General features: G+C 36.4%; 1 protein-coding gene, 1 long non-coding RNA gene and 1 other non-coding gene across 5 annotated transcripts; 1 reads left to right on the plus strand and 2 right to left on the minus strand.

The window, feature by feature from the left end:
- Positions 1–90: 90 nt before the first annotated feature.
- LOC104720785 (subtilisin-like protease SBT3.9) lies at positions 91–18,105 on the minus strand. 3 transcript variants are annotated; one of them, XM_010438671.3, is made up of 10 exons: positions 4,767–5,141; positions 4,595–4,686; positions 2,914–3,011; positions 2,683–2,838; positions 1,942–2,606; positions 1,787–1,842; positions 1,466–1,705; positions 1,257–1,371; positions 856–1,048; positions 91–778 (listed from the first exon to the last, which is right to left on the minus strand). In XM_010438671.3, the coding sequence occupies exons 1-10, from the start codon at positions 4,851–4,853 to the stop codon at positions 204–206; spliced, it is 2,277 nt and encodes a 758-aa protein (XP_010436973.1). In that variant the 5' UTR covers positions 4,854–5,141; the 3' UTR covers positions 91–203. The 3 variants fall into 3 exon arrangements, with proteins under 3 accessions (XP_010436973.1, XP_087337803.1, XP_087337806.1); XM_087481677.1 differs by lacking the exons at positions 1,257–1,371; positions 1,466–1,705; positions 1,787–1,842; ... (3 more) ...; positions 4,595–4,686; positions 4,767–5,141 and adding exons at positions 14,719–14,833; positions 14,929–15,180; positions 15,267–15,337; ... (2 more) ...; positions 16,412–17,645; positions 17,754–18,105; XM_087481680.1 differs by lacking the exons at positions 91–778; positions 856–1,048; positions 1,257–1,371; ... (5 more) ...; positions 4,595–4,686; positions 4,767–5,141 and adding exons at positions 14,114–14,640; positions 14,719–14,833; positions 14,929–15,180; ... (3 more) ...; positions 16,412–17,645; positions 17,754–18,105.
- Positions 8,351–8,457, minus strand: LOC147948438 (small nucleolar RNA R71). The gene has a single exon (XR_015586024.1). It is a non-coding gene; the product is annotated as a small nucleolar RNA R71 (small nucleolar RNA).
- Positions 18,106–21,116: 3,011 nt separating the features above from the next.
- On the plus strand, positions 21,117–23,576 carry LOC104720805 (uncharacterized). Its single transcript, XR_756777.3, has 4 exons — positions 21,117–21,431; positions 21,516–21,572; positions 22,621–22,685; positions 23,286–23,576. It is a non-coding gene; the product is annotated as an uncharacterized LOC104720805 (long non-coding RNA).
- Positions 23,577–24,497: the final 921 nt, after the last annotated feature.

Consider the following 24,497-nt stretch of genomic DNA (forward strand, 5'->3'; position numbering starts at 1 on the left):
TGGAGTGAATCTGTGTTGTTCATAATATCATCTGTTACAACGTTGGACCTCGTGTGTGCCTATGACCATTCTATATAATATACGGATGAATAAACAACACAATAATCCACTAAACATTATTATTCATCAGCATTATGCTTTACATATTGTTCAACACAAGAACATATATAGTAGTTCAGCAGAAGATGCATTTTTCCCTTACATCAGTTCTCATCGTGGTAACGTTCGAGGATTTGGGTTCTTACAGATACTGGGATGACCACATTGTGAAGATTGTCAGTCCATGTCAAGCTTCCAAAGTAATAGCCAGTATTCACTTTGTGCCTTGTCGAAACTCTCACTTTAAAAGAAACTATTTTGGTCGTAGAGTTAAACTGTAGCGTATGTGGTGTCACGGTCATACTAATGCCGATTGGAGGATCGATCATAACTTTGTATATCGAGTTGAGTGGTCCAACATTAGTGACGGTTCTAGTGAGAGTGACCTCGTCTTTGAGGTTCGGTATTGTGATGGATGGCAAGTTTAGATCAAGAACAGAAGGCTTCGGGTTAGGACATACTGTTTTATTTCCGAGGACTTGGGAAATGGAGGCGTCATTGTAATTATAGGTAGAGCATAAGTACGAGACATAGTCATCAATGGTCATGTCGTATATGAGACCTGGTCTTGCAGCTTTCTCTGGATTTACGAGTCCTCCTCCATAATCAAACGGATCTGCTAGCTTGCGGTTTGACCCGTCTGCGAAAATAGGCTCCCCGGATGGATCAGTTTTCCATGCTGCAATGTAAAATGTGATCCCAAGATCAATATGATATTTTGATCATTCTTACAATGATTTTGAAGAAGATAAGAACCTGTAGTGACAATAGCTGATTTGATAGCAGAAGGAGACCAATGAGGGTACAATGATCTAAGTAGCACTACAACTCCAGTAACAACAGGAGTAGCCATTGATGTCCCAGACATCATAGCAAATCCTCCGTCGTTAATAGAACTATTTGGAGAAATAGCTGCTAGTATGTTCACGCCAGGTGCTGCTATATCCGGCTGTAGAAATTAGGCATCAAAAACTTTTAGAATCTACACTACAGGAAATTGGGGTATTGGTAGCAGTATAATATAGCGTTGGTTGACAATCATCTCAGTTTTAGATAGTGTTTCCCAAAACGCTATGTGTGGTAGGTCAGATTTTAGTGTATAAATACTGTATTATTAATACATACCAGCTGGATCAGTATGGAAAATAATGATATACCTTAAGAATCATTGGAGATATCGAATTGGGTCCTCTTGATGAAAAAGATGCTACCTTTGTAGCGACGGGGTGTGAAACAAATGTTCTTGGAGCATGTATCTTTGCCATGGGAGATCTAGCAAAACAAAACCCAAAATGTGTGGTGATATATGTTTGGAACCATCATCCATAAATTCCACAAAGAAACAGACAAGTTTTGGTGATGATACATTGTGGAGCGTATGTAGAACAGAATGTCAGTTCCGAGCTCAAAGTCTACCGTAACGCATGGAAAGTTATGAGTTGGGTTAACCGGACGGGGATTTCTTGCAATGATTACCCCGAGACCACCAGCGTTTTTAACTGCGGTTCTAGCATTTGTAACAACCCTAGAGCGGGGATTTATATCTGCTGTGAAACATAACACAACTTTTCCTTCCATTGGATTAGCGGAGAGCTTCGCGCAATCACTGCAAGTTGAAGTCATAATTTTCTAAATACTCAATCTCAGAGGAATATATAGTCAAAATGAAATAGTGATTCAAAGTTACCCTGAATAAGTAAGACCAACAAAACTGAGTTCTGGACCAGCAAAGATTGCTTGACCCTAAATTAAAGCAAAGAAGAAATCATCAGCATTGGGTTCAGACTTTAGATCCTTAGATAAACAGTTTGTCTTATAGTTCTCTAATTGGCATGAATATACCAGTATTGTTATATTGTTCCCAAGTGTGATGGCTGTGGGAAAAGAACGGTCTAGAGTAGTTGCAGCTACCGTCAAGATCCAAGGAGCTACATTCCCAATGGTCTGTGCCGCAGGACCATTATTACCAGCTGAAGCTACGACATGAATGCCTTTTTCTACCGCGTGGAATAATCCCATAGCAAAAAAAAGCCTCACATCAGTTTCTAGATTTAAAGGAACACCCGATCCCAAAGAGAGTGACAAAACATCAACACCATCATGAATAGCTTCATCGATTGCTTTTAAGAGATCAGCATTTGAACATCCCATTTGAAACCAGCACGCCTTATAAATAGCTAAAAAAACACCCGGAGCACCACCTCTCACAGTTCCTCTTCCAAGACGAGAGTAGCTTACATTAGGCAGGAATGAGCCACCGATGGTTGAAGCGACATGCGTGCCATGACCGCTAAAGTCTCTCGGGGAAACATACTCAGGGTTTTCTTTCGTGTTCAAGACTCCGTTCTCAGCAACAAGGCCATCGACAAAGTATTTTGCTCCTATCAGCTTTCTGTTGCAATGAATCGAGGCGTTGAATAATTCTCCAGATACACAGCCACCTTTCCAACGGCTAGGAATTGGTCCGTAGCCTTTGTCATTAAACATTTCAGACTCTGGCCACACTCCTGCATGCATTTGATGGTTTCTATATATAAACATGTCTAGAGTATTTAAGGTATATATTGCTTCATAGACACAAACCTGAATCAATAACTCCAACAATGACCGGACTTCCCATGTTGGCCTTATGTAGGAGACTCTCTGAATTACCCGGAGACAGGCCCAAGTAATCCCAAGTTCTAGTTGTTGTCAGTTCGTATAATGTATTTGGTGTGACTTGTACTACTTCAGGCAGTTCTGTTCTCGTAGGGGATATGATTTGTTCAGAAACGTGAAGTCAAGAAACGGAGAAGGGTTCGACTTTGCAAGTACCTGAAATTTGCTGGGCTTGGGACTCTGTGAGCTTGGCAGCGAAACCTGAGAAGCCGTGTCGATAACTATACACTATTGAATCATGGACTGCTTTTTTGCTGAAAACATGACAGTTAACTATTTAAGTAAATATTAAACAAACTTGTCATATAGTACTAATTCTTTTACTAAAATACTTAATACTTTTTTATTTTTTTCAGAATATTTGCTTCTATCTTTTTCTTTCTTCTCAAAATTATTTTTGAACTTTTTAATAAATTAATAAAGTTTTTTATTCTCAATATAATTTGTATATATTTATATTATACATAATGTCGTATATATTAAACACCATTGTTAATTGGGAACATGGAAATGGATGAAGACTTATATAGTTGAATGAAAAATACTAAAATCAGTACAAAAATAGACAATAATATATAATGTTATATCGTTTTTAAACGAACCTCTAAACAAATAATTATTTGGTATTCTTAGCACATAAATATACTAATATGTAATGTTATAAATAATAAAATATAAAAATAGTATGATATAACACAAACATATGAGAGAAATATAGATATGTTTTAATTTTTATATGTTTAATAATACCAAATCAAAAAGAATGTTTTTTCTATGTACTATAAATATAAACTAGGTAAGAACATTTGGCATGCACGGGAGAGCATTATATTATAATTTATTTATAATAAAGTAATAAAGTATATACATTGGATTTTCGTTTACTTAAAAATTTGCTATGTTTCACGAATACGTAGTGATTTTTTTTTTTTAAAGGGTTTTCTTAAATAAAGATCAAGTTTACTTTGGGGTTTTTACTTTTTGGTTTGGTTAATGTATTTAATCACAATTCTAAAACAAATCTAACTTTACCGAGATCATTGGATATTTGGGTCGAATTGGTGCCATAAGCAGGTCAATGTTTATATTTTTATAATATATATATATACACACACATTTTTTTTTTGACAATCATATACACACAAATATATACATAAAGTTTTATAAATTATTTTTATGATAAAATTATATATATATAATGGTATTTTTGAAGTACATTTTAAAAACATATATATGTTTGGCTAAATATTTACAGAGAATGTCATTACTGATATTCATATATCCAAACAACTTTACATTTAATTCTCTACTATCCTATAACAAAACACATTTAACAAGTTTTAACATTAACTATAAGATTAGAAATATCCATATAATGTTCTGAAATTAATAATACAGATATTAAGAAGATGTTAAAAATATATATATATTTATATATATATATATTTAGAAGATGTGTTAAGATTTAAAATTATAATTCTCCTATCATCTTTGTTTGATTTTATTTTAATTGTTTAAAGCGTCATATAGTTAAGAAAAAACTATTTTTTTTAGTTTTAACACTTTTTTAATTATAAATAAATTCCTTTTTGGATGAATAACTTCTTTTATAAATGCATTCATTTTTTGGATGAATAACGTTTTTTATAACTCTAAACCAATAGTATACCTTATTCATAATCATTAACTAAAAATAATATATTCCTCTACCAAAAAAAAACTAAAAATAATATATTCAAAACATAAAAAAATGGTCTATCTTTTAGAAACAAATCTATAGCATGGGTTATCAACTAGTATATATAATCTCATTTGTAGAATTACTAATAAATCACACCTTCCAAGAAGTGGCCACAGCAAGTGATGGTGGGAATCAGTGGCAGACTCAGGATCATCATGTGTCATCTTTCCCAGATAAACTACATAAACCTGTTGGTCAAAAGAAAGCAACAATATTACTCAATGTTAAATATATATGGTAATGTTTCTTCATCTAAAATGCTAAGTACCTTGGTGTTAGCAAAGACGAAACTGAATTGCAGATACAGAACTATAGTGAGAACCATGACGATGATAATATCTATGTGTCCCATCATCTATCTTAAAAGGGAGAGAGGTATAGTTATGTGGTTCGAGTTGGAGATACTGATTGATTATTGAGGCCAATGCATGCCATTATATACTAGAATGTTCCTTACTGGGTTGCGTCATTGATTTGCGTCATTGAGTTTCGTCATTGGTTTCGTCTCTCTTATCTTTTTTGATCCTTGTTCTCACGTTTTGCTGGAGTCGTCAATATGGATGTCCTTTTTACTATTCAAGCAAAAATAATCTTTTTTTTTTTTAATTTTTACAGCTCAAGCAAATCTAGCGTATATTATCACGGGTCCTTATTATCCACCTATTATTGATACTTATGCAGCATCAACCAGCTAAGGGTTTTTGTTTTTATTATAACTACAGATGAATCTCGTGAGTGCCTATGACCATTCTACGTACGGATGAATAAACAACACAAAACACACGATATTATTCTTCATCAGCATTATGCTTTACATATTATTCAACACAACAATAAAGTACTTGCGCAAAAGATGCTTTCCCTTACATCAGTTCTCATCGTGCAATCGTTAGAGGATCTGTGTTCTGACAGATACTGGGATGACCACACTGTGTAGATTGTCAGTCCATGCTAAGCTTCCAAAGTAATAGCCAGTATTAACTTTGTGCCTTGTCGAAACTCTCACTTTAAAAGAAACTATTTTGGTCGTAGAGTTAAACTCTAGCGTATCTGGTGTCACAGTCATACTAACGCCGATCGGAGGATTCATCATAACTTTGTATATCGAGTTGAGTGGTCCAACATTAGTGACGGTTCTAGTGAGAGTGACCTCGTCTTTGAGGTTCGGTATTGTGATGGATGGCAAGTTTAGATCAAGAACAGAAGGCTTCGGTTTAGGACATACTGTTTTATTTCCGAGGACTTGGGAAATGGAGACGTCATTGTATTTATAGGTAGAGCATATGTATGAGACATAGTCATAAATGGTCATGTCGTATATGAGACCTGGTCTTGCAGCTTTCTCTGGATTTACGAGTCCGCCTCCATAATCAAACGGATCTGCTAGCTTGCGGCTTGACCCTTCTGCGAAAATGGGCTCCCCGGATGGATCAGTTTTCCATGCTGAAATGTAAAATATGATCCCAATATCAGTATGTTATATTGATTATTCTAACAATGCATTTGAAGATTGTAAGAACCTGTGGTGACAATAGCTGATTTAATAGCAGCAGGAGTGATATGTCTATATTTTGTCTCTCCTTAGCCTATTTTTATCATGCATTTAGCTAGGATAACTCATTGGTTTGCATCGTTTTCTAGTTTTTTCTATACACTTTGCACGTCTAGGTAGCTCTTGCATCATCCTTGCATACATTGTGCATTTTGGAGTATTTCAGGTATTTAGGAAACGTTGGAAGCTATTCTCGTCCGAGCCATGGTCACCATCTTCATTCTCGTCCGAGCCATGGTCACCATCTTCATTCTCGTCCGAGCCATGGTCACCATCTTCGTTTCGTCCGAGCCATGGTCACCATCTTCATTCTCGTCCGAGCCATGGTCACCATCTTCATTCTCGTCCGAGCCATGGTCACCATCTTCATTCTCGTCCGAGCCATGGTCACCATCTCCGTCTCGTCCGAGCCATTGTCACCATCTCCGTTCCGTCCGAGCTATCCGTCCAAGCCATGCTCCTCAGCCTTCCATCCGAGCTATGATGACATTGGATTCCATTCGACGCACATGGACTTGATCGCACATGTCGGGAAGAAAGACGTTTGGTTTCACATGCTTCAGGAGATTACCGAACCGACGCTTTACCTTGTCGTTTTAAGTTTTAGGGCTTTCCATGTTGGACTACTATATATACATTTTGTTAAGTCTTTGCGGAGACATCTTATCTTTTAATCTCGTTTTCGTTCCCAGAAGGTTTTTAACCTAGCATCCAAAACACGTTCTCAGACTTGTATTCCGATATCGTTGAGATTTATTGAGATTTTGCATTTGATTCCTTCTACAAAGTTGTTAATCTTATTTTTATCTATCTTATTATGCTTGATTCAATGATTTCGGTGTTTGCATCCTTGACTATGATTTTCGGATCTGAGTAGTGTGGTAGTTCCTGAGGATGGGATAGATTAGGTGGAGGATCTTAGGATGTAGAGTGTTTAAGCTTTGATTGTAAAATTCCCTTCTGGACTAGAGTTAGAATTACTTGTTTCTCTCTGATCAATTGGAACTAGGTTCGAGACATTTCCGCACCCAAAAGGTGTTTGATGAAATGTCTGACCAACTAGTGCCAGAGACTTACGTTCCTAGCCTAAGAGATTAGTTGTCTAGGATGTTTGTTGACACGAATGAACTTGTCTGTCATGCCTGCTCGACCACGTTTCTCTAGCGAGAGCTAGGTATGGAAGTGGTTGCGTCTGAGTAGCTTTTGCCAAGAGATTGGATTAGCTAAGTTGTGATGTTCATTGTTTAGGGATACTTTGCTTATGGTATGTTAAACACTCCTTAGACTAGAATACTCCACCGACATCAATTACCCCATCCTTAGGACTTCTTTCTTTCTGATTTTTATTACATTCCTGGAACTGTTTCGTTTGTTCATGCTTAGAATCGTTTGCGTTTTTATTCACTTTCGCTTCTTGTCATGCATTCTTGTTTCTTGTTCTGTGACTCATTTCCATTTCGCATTTTGATCATTCTAGGACTCTTAGATAAAAACACTCTTTGAATTGGCTTAACTTGTGATTCCTTGATTGCATCTTGATTGCTAGCAACATCCCATTTGGATTGACACCTTAAATACTACAACACTTAAGGTTAATTGAACCTGCTAGGAGACACAAAAATCTTAGTATCAATTTGGCGCCGTTGCCATTTGGGAATTGTTTTGCTACATTTAAGATTTCAAGTTTTGCAAGATTAAGTTCTGTTACACTTATCATTCTGAGTACTGACTTGCTTTGGTTTTTTGCTTGTTTGTCTTGCACCTCAGGTACCTGTTGATTGCAACCTTGCATGCACACCAGATCAAGAGGGCATCAGAATCTCCTTCCTGTTATCGACGAAATCAATCGGTTGCAACGCCCACGACAAGCTCGTATTTCCACCGATCATCCCGTACCAGTCCCTATGGAACAGCATAATGAACCACATCCGGGACCGGGAAACATTGGTGCTGGGGATGCACCGAGCACTCATACTCAGCGTGCTGGAATCGTCCCTCCCGCCGTGCAGAACAACAACTTCGAGATCAAAAGTGGTCTGATCACCATGATCCAAGGAAACAAGTTTCACGGTTTGCCTATGGAGGATCCACTCGACCACTTGGACGAGTTCGACCGTCTTTGCAGTCTTACCAAGATCAACGGCGTGAGTGAGGACGGTTACAAGTTGCGCCTCTTCCCATTCTCCCTGGGAGACAAGGCTCGTCAATGGGAGAAAACCCTTCCCAAGGGATCAATCACCACCTGGGATGGCTGCAAGAAGGCATTCTTGGCCAAGTTTTTCTCCAACTCCAGAACAGCACGTCTCAGGAATGAGATTTCCAGCTTCACTCAGAAGAGCTCAGAATCGTTCTGTGAAGCCTGGGAGCGTTTCAAGGGTTACCACAGCCAGTGTCCACACCATGGTTTCAGCAACGAGTCACTGCTGAGCACTCTATACCGTGGTGTACTTCCAAAAATCCGCATGCTGCTTGATACTGCTTCTAACGGTAATTTCTTGAACAAAAACGTTGAGGAAGGATGGCAACTGGTTGAGAATCTCGCTCAGTCTGACGGCAACTACAATGAGGATTATGACCGCACAGTTCGCGGCGACGCTGGGTCTGAGGAGAAGTACAAGAGGGACCTTAAGAATGTCAATGACAAGCTTGACCGCCTCTTGCTAAGTCAGCAGCAGACTGTCCATTTTGTATCTGAGGATGACCCTTTTCAAGTTCAGGATGGGAAGGGTGAGCAGTCTGAAGAAATCAACTACGTCCAGAATCAAGGTGGATACAACAAGGGTTATAACCCCTACAAGACGAACCCCAATTCGTCTTACCGGAGCACCAATGTTGCAAATCCACAAGATCAGGTGTACCCTCCTCAGCAGCAACAACAAGGTATGCAAAAGCCTTTTGTTCCTTACAATCAAGGATTCATGCCTAAGCAACAATTCCAGCAAAGTTCTCACGCTCCTTCCGGACCACCACCTGGATTTTCACCTCAACAAGTTCAACCTACTCAAGGTCCAGATCAAGAAATGAAGCACATGCTACAACAACTTCTTCAAGGTCAAGCTAGTGGTTCTCTGGATACTGCTAAGAAGTTTGCTGAACTCAGTCAGCGGATGGAATTCTCTTACAATGATCTGAATGTCAAGTTTGAAGCTCTTAACTCCAAGATGAAGTATATGGAAGGTAAGACTGTTTCTACTTCTACCCCAACAACTGGCCAACTACCTGGAAAAGCAGTTCAAAACCCCAAGGACTATGCTACTATGCATGCCATCACCACCCAAGCTGTAGATGTACGGCTCACTGAGGACACTGAGAGTTTAGATGGGGAGGATTTTCTTCAATATGAAATTGAGATAAAGGATCCTGTCGAGGTGCTCAAGGATCCAATTGAGTCAGCAAAACAATCTGATCCTGAAGCTACTAAAGAACCCACTGCTCCCAAGGATAAACCTGTGAGATTCATTCCTCCACCATACAAGCCACCACTACCATTTCCAGTGAGGTTTAAGAAGCAGCTTACTGAGAAGTACAAAGCTCTGTTCGAAAACCAAGTCAAGGAGATTGAACTTAGGATGCCTTTGCTTGATGCATTTGCACTTGTGCCTCAATATCAAAAGTTTTTAACTGACTTGGTAACCGAAAAGACCAAAGAGAAGGAGGAGATAGCTAAAGGAGCTCAAGCTAAGGCTCTGGAAGATGAGAGGGTAGGGCATGACATAGGTGGGGTTATTCATGAATGCAAGGCTGTCATTCAGAAGATGATTATCCCAAAGAAGCTAGAGGACCCTGGTTCTTTCACCTTGCCTTGTTCTCTAGGTCCATTGGCCTTCAAAAAGTGCCTATGTGATCTTGGTGCTTCAGTAAGCCTCATGCCACTGTCTGTAGCTCAGAGGCTAGGATTCAACGAATACAAGTCATGCAACCTCCGCTTAATATTGGCTGATAGGACTACTAGATTGCCTCATGGTCTATTAAAGAACTTGCCCATCAAAATTGGACAAGCTGAGATTCCTACTGACTTTGTAGTGCTAGGAATGGATGAAGAGCCTAAAGATCCACTAATCCTAGGAAGACCTTTCTTAGCTACAGTTGGCGCAGTCATTGATGTCAAGAATGGGATGATTGATCTCAATCTGGGTAAAAACTTCACGATGAAGTTTGATATCAGGGATTCTAGGAAGAAACCAACTATTGATGGACATACCTTTGTGATTGAAGAGAAAGATCAAAAATCTGGGTTTGACATCTTTGAGGATGTGAATGAGGCAGAAACTGAGGTTTTGGTAACCAAAGAGAAAACTCAAAGTGTCACTCGACCATTCTCCAAATCGAGTGCAGTCGTTACCCTCCCTAAGCGTCAAGACCTGCTTCCTAAACCTCACCAACCGCAAGAGTCACGTCCTCCCGCGCTTAACAGTTTGTATGAACTACAAAATACTCAGATTCTAAGGGATTCAGTGAAAGAGTTAACAGCTATGGTGAAGAAGATGAGTGGGAAAATCAAGAAGCTCCAAGGTACAATGAGAAGTTCTCCTCCAAGGAAATTAAGGAAGAGGTTTGGGATAATGAAGAAGAGGTGTTGCAGAGTTCAACCACCACTGTGCGTTCTCAACCATCATCGACTCGAACAAGGTTCAACCGACAGCGTGGAATCAGACTCGACCCATCCTGAGAGGTTCATCACTCTGCACTCGTTCGAGCCATGCCTCCGCTGTCACGCTCGAGCCAATTTCACTCCGCACATGCTCCAACTACCACACTCGATCCACTCAAGCCAACACCCGATCGAGCCCCTCTCTCGAGCCACACACAAAGTCTCCAGCGAGCCAACTCGTCAGAGAACACTCTCTCCGGTTCCCTCCCTAGCACGTCAATCTTCATATGTGTCACGGGAGCGTCCGCCTTCACCCGCTCCTTCACGCTACTCATCACATGAGTCCAGGGAGAGAAGGAGACGCGGTTCGCGAGATTCCAGAGCCTCTTCTAGTCACCGATCAGTGCGTTGTTCTGCAGCTCGAGATGAGCATGAGGTTGAGGTTGAGCGGCGAGTTGAAGCTCAAGGTGATCATCAGGGCACGCAAGCGGTTGAGCAGCAAGTCGACCAACCAGCTGATGTCACATCCGCGGATCCCGAACACGGTGAAGGACAGAGCCAGTACCACGCACCAGCTCCTTGGGCGAGCTCAGACTCCTTTTTCTACTACTGAGGTACTCCTACCTTCCTTTGTATATACCATTTCATTTCTGCATTGTTTGTATTGTGATTCTTAAATCCTCCAGCAAATTTTTCTTACACAGGAGACTGTGTATTTTAAGTTTGGGGGAGGGTTTGAGATGATGTATCTAATGTCGTGTTTTGTGATTCTTATTTCAAATCTTTGCATCATATCATGTTTGAGTCTGCATCCATCTATTTGTATAGAAAAACCATAAAAAAATTTGAAAAAAAAAATTTCGAAAATTTCCACAAAAACAGAGTGTTCATGTAGTTTGCAATTGCATATTAGGATTGAGTCTAGGTTTATTCATATAGGGTTGTTGCATTTAGCATAGGGGTTGATGATGATTGTAACCTTGTTAGCATGTTGGATTCAATAGGATAGGATCAAGGCCCTTGTTCTTAGTTCTTTGATGCTTGTTGATTGAACTTGAAAATTTAAGATTGAAGCATGTTTTGAATTGATATCATTCCCTATCTACTTGAACCTAATCCTGACTTGCAATTATCCTGTTATGCATTGAAGTTGAACTCATGGATACCATATACATACTTGGATTGTCTTTCACATTTTTACCACCCTTGTCGATCCAAGTAGCTGATTCCCATCTTTGGAACAGTTCCCCGCACCCTTAACCAACCGTTCTTTCAAGCCAATTGTATTCTTGAATGTCAGGCCTTTTTCCGAGTTGAGCTTGTTAGAAAGTGTTAGGTTCTAACCGACAAGAGTAGGATCCTGTGTAGTTCTAGTTCGCGTTATCCGGACTAGTAGGACTAGGTGAGAACTCGATTTTGGGTATTGGGTATGGATTTGTGCAGAAAAGTGAAGTGTAAACAGAAAGTAAAGGGGAGAAAGTCTTTAGGAGGGGGATGTGTTTTCAAGGTTTACAAGTCTAGTAAAGGATTTGGGTTGAGCAAAACAATGAGTTATTGGTTCTGGGCATAAAACGAAAAGATTAGACAAAGGAAAGAAAGTAAAAATGCTTATGATGTCTAGAGTCCTTAGAAGAAAAGAAAAAGAACCATAGTGATAATAAAGATTTCCCAATCTGCTAGAATGATAATAAGTGAACTTCCCCTAAGACCAAGTATAAAGAGTGAAAGAATGGGTTTGAGATGATGTTTCTGATGAAGGGTAGAGATAGGACCAACTTCGGTTTGGAATGTTCTTTGGGTAGACAGGACGCTGCTCTTGTATGTATCAGTTGGTTTCAACCTTTAGCCTTCTCTTAAGCTCAACTCATTTTTGTGAGAGAACCTTGTCATGTATTGATGAAACCACTCGAGAAGGAGACCATCTAAGTCTCCAACCCTTCACCCTAGCCAAATGAGTTCAACGACATTGCTTAGCTTGATTCACGGTTCTCTGTTAATGAATGTTAAAGGGAATGATTGATAGGATTGCATGTGTAAAAAAAATATAGAGTTCTTTCACCATGCATCATAGAACTAAAAACAAGGACCTTGATTCTAACTATTTTATTTAGCATGTTTTAGGTTCTGAGACCCCATCTTCACACCTCTTCTCCATACTCTATTCTTGATTGTTTGCTTGAGGGCAAGCAAAGAGTAAGCTTGGGGGAGTTGATATGTCTATATTTTGTCTCTCCTTAGCCTATTTTTATCATGCATTTAGCTAGGATAACTCATTGGTTTGCATCGTTTTCTAGTTTTTTCTATACACTTTGCACGTCTAGGTAGCTCTTGCATCATCCTTGCATACATTGTGCATTTTGGAGTATTTCAGGTATTTAGGAAACGTTGGAAGCTATTCTCGTCCGAGCCATGGTCACCATCTTCATTCTCGTCCGAGCCATGGTCACCATCTTCATTCTCGTCCGAGCCATGGTCACCATCTTCGTTTCGTCCGAGCCATGGTCACCATCTTCATTCTCGTCCGAGCCATGGTCACCATCTTCATTCTCGTCCGAGCCATGGTCACCATCTTCATTCTCGTCCGAGCCATGGTCACCATCTCCGTCTCGTCCGAGCCATTGTCACCATCTCCGTTCCGTCCGAGCTATCCGTCCAAGCCATGCTCCTCAGCCTTCCATCCGAGCTATGATGACATTGGATTCCATTCGACGCACATGGACTTGATCGCACATGTCGGGAAGAAAGACGTTTGGTTTCACATGCTTCAGGAGATTACCGAACCGACGCTTTACCTTGTCGTTTTAAGTTTTAGGGCTTTCCATGTTGGACTACTATATATACATTTTGTTAAGTCTTTGCGGAGACATCTTATCTTTTAATCTCGTTTTCGTTCCCAGAAGGTTTTTAACCTAGCATCCAAAACACGTTCTCAGACTTGTATTCCGATATCGTTGAGATTTATTGAGATTTTGCATTTGATTCCTTCTACAAAGTTGTTAATCTTATTTTTATCTATCTTATTATGCTTGATTCAATGATTTCGGTGTTTGCATCCTTGACTATGATTTTCGGATCTGAGTAGTGTGGTAGTTCCTGAGGATGGGATAGATTAGGTGGAGGATCTTAGGATGTAGAGTGTTTAAGCTTTGATTGTAAAATTCCCTTCTGGACTAGAGTTAGAATTACTTGTTTCTCTCTGATCAATTGGAACTAGGTTCGAGACATTTCCGCACCCAAAAGGTGTTTGATGAAATGTCTGACCAACTAGTGCCAGAGACTTACGTTCCTAGCCTAAGAGATTAGTTGTCTAGGATGTTTGTTGACACGAATGAACTTGTCTGTCATGCCTGCTCGACCACGTTTCTCTAGCGAGAGCTAGGTATGGAAGTGGTTGCGTCTGAGTAGCTTTTGCCAAGAGATTGGATTAGCTAAGTTGTGATGTTCATTGTTTAGGGATACTTTGCTTATGGTATGTTAAACACTCCTTAGACTAGAATACTCCACCGACATCAATTACCCCATCCTTAGGACTTCTTTCTTTCTGATTTTTATTACATTCCTGGAACTGTTTCGTTTGTTCATGCTTAGAATCGTTTGCGTTTTTATTCACTTTCGCTTCTTGTCATGCATTCTTGTTTCTTGTTCTGTGACTCATTTCCATTTCGCATTTTGATCATTCTAGGACTCTTAGATAAAAACACTCTTTGAATTGGCTTAACTTGTGATTCCTTGATTGCATCTTGATTGCTAGCAACATCCCATTTGGATTGACACCTTAAATACTACAACACTTAAGGTTAATTGAACCTGCTAGGAGACACAAAAATCTTAGTATCAAGGAGACCAATGAGGGTATAATGATTTGAGTAGCACTACAACTCCTGAGACAACAGGAGTAGCCATTGATGTCCCAGACATTATAGCAAATCCTCCGTCGTTAAGAGAACTATTTGGAGAAATAGCTGCTAGTATGTTCACGCCAGGTGCTGCTATATCAGGCTGCAGTAGCAGAAAATTAGTCATCAAAAACTCTTAGAATCTCAAGGAGTTGGATAGGTATGGAAACAGGTGAGGTACCTTAAGAATGGCTGGAGATATTGAATTGGGTCCTCTTGATGAGAAAGTTGCTACCTTTGTCGCCACAGAGTGTGAAACAAGTGTAATTGAAGCATTTATCTTTACAAAGGGAAATCTTGCAACACAAAACCCAAAAAAAAATGAGTTAGATGATGTTTGGATCCATCATCCATGAAAGTAACCGTCAAAGAGACAGGTGGGTGAAGATACCTAGTGGAGCGTATGTAGAAAAGAATGTCAGTTCCGAGCTCAAAGTCTACCATAACACATGGAAAGTGACGAGATGGAATAGGCAAGTGGGTTGGATTTCTGGCAATAATTATCCCGAGACCACGTGCATTTCTTACTGCGGTTATAGCATCTTTTACAGCCGTAGAGGTGGGATTTAAATCTGCTGTGAAACATAACACAACTTTTCCTTGCATTGTATTTTTGGGATTAGCAGCGAGCCCCGCACAGTCACTACAATTAAGTTGAAGGCATCAGTTTCCATATACACAATATCAAGTGTATATAGTCAAAACATGAAATAGGTGATTCAATGTTACCCGGAGAGTGGCCTTTCTGGGTAAGTAAGACCAACAGAAGCGAGCTTTGGACCAGCAAAGATGGCTTGACCCTGCATTAAGCATAGAAGAAATCTTCAACATAAGGTTTAAATCTTTCGCGAAAGAGCTTTTATAGTCATCAATATACCAGTATTGTTATATTGTTCCCAAGTGTGATGGCTGTGGGAAACGAACGGTCTAGAGAAGTTGCAGCTACCGTCAAGATCCAAGGAGCTACATTGGAAAGGGTCTGAGCCCCAGGGCCATCATTACCAGCTGCAGCAACGACAGAAATTCCCTTTTCTACCGCATGGAATGTTCCCACAGAGGTCAGGTCAATCACATCAGTTTCTGGTGATAAAGAATCTCTTGCTCCCAAAGAGAGTGACAAAACATCAACACCATCATGAATAGCTTCATCTATTGCTTTTAAGATATCAGCATTTGAACATCTCCCTGTAGACCAGCACGCCTTATACATAGCTATATGAACACCGGGAGCACCGCCTCTTGCAGTTCCTCTTCCAACGCCTAAGTAGCTCACATTAGGCACAAAAGAACCACCGATGGTCGAGGCACAATGCGTGCCATGACCGTTAAAGTCCCTCGGAGAAATGTACTCAGGGTTCCCTGGTTTGTTCAAGACTCCATATTCGGCAACATAGCCATCAACATAGTATTTTGCTCCTATCAGCTTTTTATTGCAATGAATCGAGGCGTTGAAGAGTTCTCCAGATACACAGCCACCTTTCCAACGGCTAGGAATAGGTCCATAGCCTTTGTCATTAAACATTTCAGACTCTGGCCACACTCCTGCATGCATTTGATGGTTTCTATCAATCAACATGTCTCTAAGAGTATTTAAGGTATTGCCTTCATAGACACAAACCTGAATCGATGACTCCAACAATGACAGAACTTCCCATGTTGGCCTTTTGTAGAAGACTCTTTGGAGTACCCGGAGACAGGCCCAAGTAATCCCAAGTTCTAGTTGTAGTCAGTTCGTATAATGTATTTGGCATGACATGTACTACTTCAGGTAGTTCTGTTCTCAAAGGGGAAATGGTATGTTTATAAAAATTACTACTTGGGTTATTATGTTAAGTCAAAAAAAAAAACAGAGAAGGGTTCGACTTTGCAAGTACCTGAAATTTGCTGGGCTTGGAACTCTGTAAGCTTGGCAGCAAAACCTGAGAAGCCATGTCGATAACTATACACTACTGAATCATGGACTGCTTTTTTTGCTGAAAACAGGACAATTAAGAAACTATATCAAACAAACTTGTCATATACTAATTCTTTTACTAAAATACATATTACAAATTTTATTTTCAGAATATTGATTTCTATCTTTTTACTTTCTTCTGAATATATATAAGTTATCTTTTAATGTCCTCGCACAAAATTAACTACTGACAACTATAAATCATAAGGATGATCAACTGATGGATGGCTACAATAAAAGACTATATTATATTTGGTACTTTCACATAAATATACTACTCCCCCGTTTCAATCTAGTTAGCTTTTAAGTTTTTTTTACACAAATTAAAAAAATAATTAAATTTTCTATTTTTTCTTTTTTAAATACATTTTTATTTTTATTTTTGTTCAAGACATTGAAAATTTAGGATAAAATTGTAATGTTTACCAAATATCTATATTGAAAATCTAAAATGACAACTATTATGAACTAAAAAATTAACACTAAAACAACAACTAAAGTAAAATGGATGTAGTAATGCAATATCTAACGCGCGCTGAAGAATAATACATAACAATATTATAACAGATCACAAACATATATGAGAGAAACATATAATTATGAGGAATCAGTGATATAATTTTTATATCGAATCCAACTTTTTAGTATTTTATGTTTACAAATCATCATCATTAACTGATAACAATATATTAAACACTTAAAAAGACTTTCCTTTTGGAACAATTTTATTTTTTTGAATATTTTGTATTAATCTTGTCTATAGGATGGGTTAGATCATCATTACCCGTTGAAATCATAAATGTTTCTCAGAAAAAAAAAATTAATAGTATTTTAATTGAAACAAGTATAAACCAATAATAAGTGGCCATGTATATAAATAATGTAGGAATTGTTTCTTCCAACAGCAACTTGAGTAACGCTTCTCTTCTCTCTCTTGTCTTTTTAGTACTTTTTATTATTTATTCACTAAAATTTTGGTAAAGCAATGATCTGAGTAACGATAGTTGGAGATGCCCTTATCACCTACTAAATCTCATTTGTAGAATTACTTCTAAATCTCAGCTTCCCAGAAGTGGCCTCAGCAACTGATGGTGAGATTCAGTGACAGACTCAGGATCATCATGTGTCTTCTTTCCCAGATAAACTACATACACCTGTACGTTGGTCACACGTAACAAATTACAAAATACTTAATGTTATATATGCATGGTTATGTTGCTTGATCAAGAAATATATCTCATAAATGCTACTATGCTAAGTACCTTGGTCTCATGAGCGAAGACGGAACTGATCATTTGCATATTCAGAACTAAAGTTAGAACCATCGCGATGATAATATTTATTTGGCCCATCATATATCTTAGAAGGAGAGATACTGATTACTGAAGCAAATGCATGCCTTTATATACTAGAATGTTCCTTATTGGTTTGCATCTTTGAGTGATTGGGTTGGTCTGTCTTATCTTATTGGAATATCGTATTTCGTCCTTGTTCTCACGTTTTGATGGAGTCGATATGGTCAGTCAACCTTCGTATACTTTCCAAGAAACACTAGTCTTTTTCGTTTTTTTTCTTTTTCTTTTTTTCTTTACAGATCAAGAAAACCTATTATCAACCATTCAACCTTTTATATCGATACTTATACATCAACCAGTTAAAGTTTTTTTTCCAATAATTAACAGAGGGTGATCGAGATTAATTCTTACCTTTCACCATATTAATCCCCTTAGATTGAGTGTACGTGTAGCCGTTAAGTAGTTTAATAACTGGGTTTTCAAATGGATTTAAGGTATGATTCAGCTAGCTAAATGGCTACAATGATTAACTCATATAGTACCTTTTTAAATCATATTTTTAACGGCTTTGAAAGCTTTTTATTGTCAATTCTCTAATTTTTTGCCAGAAACTTGTCGATTTTAGATGTTTATTTGCCAGAAAAGCTATGTAGATAATTCAAAACAATTTCTAAATGAAATAAAAAAAAAAATGATAGAAGAATCATAATTTAAAATCTTAACAAAATCTTCTAAACTTATTAGTTATTAAAGTAATAATTTGGATACTCAGATATAAAATTTAACTTTTTAAAATTCAGATTGGTTTATAATTTTAAAAAATTAATTAATAATTTTCGTCCATAATTAATTAGAGAGATAAAATACTTTTTTTTGTAGATTAATGATTATTTAATTTTTTTATTAGTGTAATATTAAAATTATATTTTTACTCTTACTGAAAGATTAAACATTAACTAGTGATGGACCCGCACATACGTGCGGAATTATAGTTGTAAAAACAATGACTTGATATAACATTTATAACTTTTGCTAAAAAAACACATAAGAGTGCATGTAAAAAAATATAAAAATCATGAAAACATGTGTTGATACAAATATTTCGGAGTGGATGTAATTCACATTTCGTCTTGTCCCTGAATTATAGTTATAGATAGTGAAGATTCTCCATATATGACATTTCCGTTATAAGACAAAAAAAATTATTCCCGATTGAAAATGTGATGGAACCAATATTTTAAAAACCGGACCGGAAGGTGAACCGAAAATCTTTCGGGTCACTGGGTCAACCGGCCAGATCAGTTGAACCATGGGTCAATTAGTTTATTGGTTTGTTTACATTTTATAAATATAACATCTTCTTTCTATATATATACGAACAAAACATACATAATGAAGTACTATACAACTAAAATTAAATTTTTAAATGATTAGATAAAATAACTGAGTGATTTTTTTTATAAACAACAACATTTAGTTTTAATTTGGTTTGAGTTTAAAGTGTGATAAAAATAAAATATTTTAATTTGATACCGATCCATTGGTCCAACCCGTTGGTCCGACCCACCAGTTTACAGGTTTTTAGGTTTACAGGTTTTTAGCGGACTTTTTTTGGCTTTTTGTTGGTTTTTAGTTGTCCAGTTTTTAGAGGTAACCCGTAACGGAATGTCTACCGGGTCACGGTTGGACCGATCTGGTCCGAGTTTAAAACACTGGATGGAACGAATACAAAAATTAACAAAATACCATTTGGGACAAACACAAATATAGTTCTTAGTATATTTCTATATTATATAGTAAAACAATATTACAAAATTAGTTGACTTCATTACCAAAATTACTTCTTATTCTTATTATTATATGTCTGGTTCATCTATATTGCGTTACATTTCTTTGTTTTAAAATTTTTAATATTATTAAACACACCTTAATGCCTTTCTTAAAAAGGTTACATATAAGATAGTAAGTGTTAATTTATTTTAACTATAACATGTTCTAAGATTTTTCTTTTTGGAAATTTATGTTCTTATCTAGTCATCTTTCCTTCTATCATGTTCTCGTCTGTAATCCTTATTCTCGTCCTCCCATTCCTTAAAATGGTAGAGCAAAAAATTAGCACAATCACTTAAAAATATATCAATATAATTCAAAAATAAAATAATAAAAATAAATAGATAACTTAGCTCAAAGTAAAATAATATGGCTAGACATAATAATTATTTATAATACGTTCTAAAGGTGTATTTTAGTTTATGCAGTTACAATTTTGATTAGTGGAATATATTTAAAATAATGTAAATCACCCGTCTAAAAAAAATTTAATGCTTTATATTATTTCAATTTTAATTAAAAATTTAGTATATTTTGCTTTACTAAAACGAATATAACGCCTTGTCGTTTTAAATATACAAAAAAGATGGTTATGCCATTTGAGAAAGAAAAAATGACATACATGTTAACGCCACTATTGTAGACGCCTTTACAATTATTTTCCCCAAATTCTAGGGTTGTCGAGGGGGGATTCAATTTTCCGAGATTTGGTGAAGGTAAGCATACTCAATTTATGCTTCTTTCATCTTTCATCCTCATCTTAAGAGAGAGTTTTCGATTTGGAGAGGGTAAGTTTTTTTCAGATTATGCTTCTTTCACCTCTCATCTTCGTCGTTGCTCTCACTTTGAATTGAATTGTAGGAGTTCGATTGCTTAGCTGAATCTTTGATTGTTTGATTAATTTATTATCTCATCCTGCTTCGCTTACTTCATTATCATTATCTTAGGCCTGGGCATTCGGGTACCTGTTCGGGTTCGGTTTGAGTATTTCGAGTTTTCGGGTTTTCGGGTTTAGAGGTATAAGGCCCGTTCGGGTATTTCTAGACTTCGGGTTCGGATCGGGTTCGGTTCGGATATTTTGGATTCGGATTCGGATTACCCGAAGTTCACAAAACTCAAGATTTTAGTATCTAATTTATTCAATAATACGCAATATATCTAAAAATTAGAGCATTTTCTACCCAAATTTACTAACTAACAGTTTAAATACTTCAAATTGTCAAAAATATCTAAAAATCTGAATATTTTGAACACTTATATTACTAAAATTATAAATATTACTAATATATTACTACTATATATTAATAATATTGGTATATACGGATACTCGTTCGGATTTTGATTCGGATTTCGGTTCGGATCAGGTTCGGATTCGGATTTAGAGATTTAGAACCCGTTCGAGTATTTTACAATTTCGGATATGGATTCGGATCGGGTTTTTTGGATCGGGTTCCGGATATTTTGCCCAGGCTTACATTATCTCATCCTGATTAATTGATTGTAAAAGTTCTTGTAGTGTTGCTTTTTTTTTTTTGCCGTCTCTTGTAGTGTTGATTATTTTGACTATTCTGCATTTTTTGCCCTTGTAATACTCTCTAATCTTTGGTGATGATGATTATTCACGTTCATAGTCTTGAAATTTTTTTGTATTTAGATCACGTGTTGTATTTCTCTCACCTCAAATCCCTAACCACCGCCAAACCCATCGGATTTTATCCCGCGGCCATTGCGAGACCAGCTGGCTTCAATATTGAAGTCGATTGATCAGTTGGGCTTCTTCTATCGTTATCCCTCTCAGATTCAGCTCCAAATCAGGTGATAGATAGTAGCTATATATTTTTGAGACTCGTTGATTTAGATTCAACAAAATAATTGAATAATTTTTTTACCTTCTCACAGAAGTTCACCGGCAATAGAGTCTATCAAGTGTAGGAGTTGATGTTGTCGTACTATAAGGTGAGTTTGTAATGTTTCCAGACACCTTATTGCATAGTGGTCTGAATGCCCAATGGTTGCTATTTTGGTGAATTGTGAGTATTTTCTAAACAAAGATACATAGTTAGTTTTTATATGTTTAACTGGATTTATTGATGAAGGATAGAAGACATGTGTAAACTATATTAATCTATTTGAACCATGAAGTTTACACATTTCAGTTTTAAAAATAAAACAAAACAAAGAAGTGAAAACATGTTAGAATTATGAGAAGTGAAAACGTATAAAGGGCCTATACAATCATAAAAATGTTGAAAGAATAATTAGATTCTTAGATTAAGATGTAAATAAATCCTTACCAGTTGTTGATTGTTTGAAGATCTTGTAGTGGAGAATCTGATTTAGAGAATTTTCAATTGCTCTAGATGGTTGTCTTTCACCTGCAAAATGGTTAGAAGTAAAAATTAGATAACTTGTTGATGTTCAACATATGGAATCAACAAACGTTAGTAGTGCATCTATACTATATTTTTAGAGACTCAATGATTGATATCAAAGTATGTTTTGTGAATTGCTTCCATGATTGGAGGAACTTGTAATTGTGATCTGTTTGTAATAGAAGAAAACTATTAGAATGCTAAAATCATAAAAACTTAAGGATTAGTTCAAAAACGAACATAAACTACTTTTATGAAATAAACAAACATTAGTAGCTCATCCATACTATATTTTTAGAGACTTCCAGATTTATATCTGGTATGTTTTTTTTAATTGCTTCCATGACTAGCTTGTAATTCTGATCTGTAAAAGAACATTTATAGAATGCTAAAAACACAAAAACTTAAAGATTAGTTCAAAAACGAACATAAACGACTCACATGTATTTTTCTTGAGTTAAGCATAGATTTTTGAACCCTGTAAAAAATATATGCAAACACAAATTAGTTCCATATTAAGAAGAACCCTTTACAAATAGAAAAATGTATGTATACTAAATAATCTACTTACTGTTAAAACCTTAGCATTGTGTAGTGATGATCTACTTACTTTTGAGTGATATTGCTTGTAGGAACGCAGAATCTTCACTTGGATGCACATGCACTCACTGGTTTGAAAAAGCTTCACATCACCAAGGTTAGTGATCTGATTCGGAGCTGCTTATAACATTTTATGAATTTTTAGGTTTTATGTCATTTTTATAAGCTAAAGAGAGTCGGTAGAAATTTTAGATTTGGTAAAATGAAATCTAAAATATTTATTTTCAAATTAAAATTTTAATCAAATATTCATGGAATATGCTAAAATTTAAACGATGAGAATATTTAGTGAAGATCACATTTGGATAGTATCCATATTGTTTCGTATTATATGCATAAACTAATTATATATGGTAATATGATAATTATTTTCTAACATAAATTCTTAACTTAAAAGTATCCATATTGCAATTCGAAGATTATGGAGATGATAGAGTCAGATATTGTTAGTTTTGGAAAAGTTTAAGTTTAGGGTTTTTAATATTCTTGATTTGGGATTTTAATATAATGATTAATGATTGATATTTTTATTTAAAGACTGGTAACTGGTTAGTTGCTGTAAACGGCATGTTTTTAGTAATCAGATTTTTTGGGGTTTTAATTAATATGGTTGTTTCCTAATTTTCCGTAATACAATATTTATTATGATAAATTAGCATATTTTATCTCTCTAATTATTTAATAATTTTGCTCGCAGGTATAAGAGGAAAAATATGTTTGGATACACTTGTATCCTAAACACGATCCGAATAAAGTAATACCGGGTCAATAAAGATCCGCGTGTTTTTGTTCAGTTAGTTTACCTCTTTGCCCTTGATTTGGTTTTTCTTTTCTCTTTGCTTTTTGTTTTCGTAGGGGTATGTAATGGAATTTTTGTAAAGTTTTTTTTTTTCTGGCTTTTGTTTTCGTAGGGATAGGATAACATGCGTGCTAGCTAAACGCTGAGACAAACATGATTTTCTAGTTTAAAAAAGATTGATTCAAATGTTTTGTTCTTTCTTCTTAATTTAGTTTGAAGGTCTTCTAAAAATCTTTTTATAAATTTCTAAGTAAACTCCATAGCTTTTTCAACTACAATGATTACATGTACACATGTCATGTATGTAGATCTACTACTGAATTTTAGGATTAATTTTAAGGGATTTCATTTTATTATCTACTTTTCTTTATGAAATTAGGAAGGCGTCATTGATTTTTGTCATTGAGTTGCATAATTGGTTTGGTCTATCTTATCTTATTTGATCTTTGTCTCACGTTTTGCTGGAGTCGATATGGTCAACCTTTAATAGTCTTTTTCCTTTTTTCCATTCTTTTTTTTTTGTTCATTTTTTTTAACACAAGAAAAACCATATTCAACCTCTTTTAATATCACAAGTTAAGGTTTTTTTCAGATAGTTAATAGAGGCTGATCCAGATTTTTACCACCACTAACTAATTTTATTAGCATGAGTATCCCAATAACTGAGTTTTCTTATGGATTTAAGGCATCGAAAACTGACCAAATGGGTATGATTTGATAATTTTGAACTTATAATGTTAAAAATGTTATTTTTGTTGTCTTTATAAATTAAATATTATCTATGAAATGTATAGTGTTAGAATTAGAAGAGAGTGAGCTGCAAGATCCAAAAGATCTCTAAGATCTCAAGACTAAACAAGAGAGGCGGAAGATGTCTCTTGCTTTATAACCCTTATAAAATCGACTAGAATATATAAAAGGAATAGAAGATGATTTTAGGAAGGTATATATAAACCGAAAATTACAAACCCTAATCTATCCATTTTGATGTGTAAAAGAATCGATTTGTATAAGGGGAAGACATCCTCAAAGAGAGAGTTTTCTTGCCTGGGACTAAATATCCGGATCTGGCGGATATCTGGATCCGAATCCGTGATCCGATCCGAAATA

The sequence above is a fragment of the Camelina sativa genome, chromosome 2, assembly GCF_030686135.1.
Source record: "Camelina sativa cultivar CO46 ecotype springtype chromosome 2, ASM3068613v1".
Taxonomy (NCBI): Eukaryota; Viridiplantae; Streptophyta; class Magnoliopsida; order Brassicales; family Brassicaceae; genus Camelina; species Camelina sativa.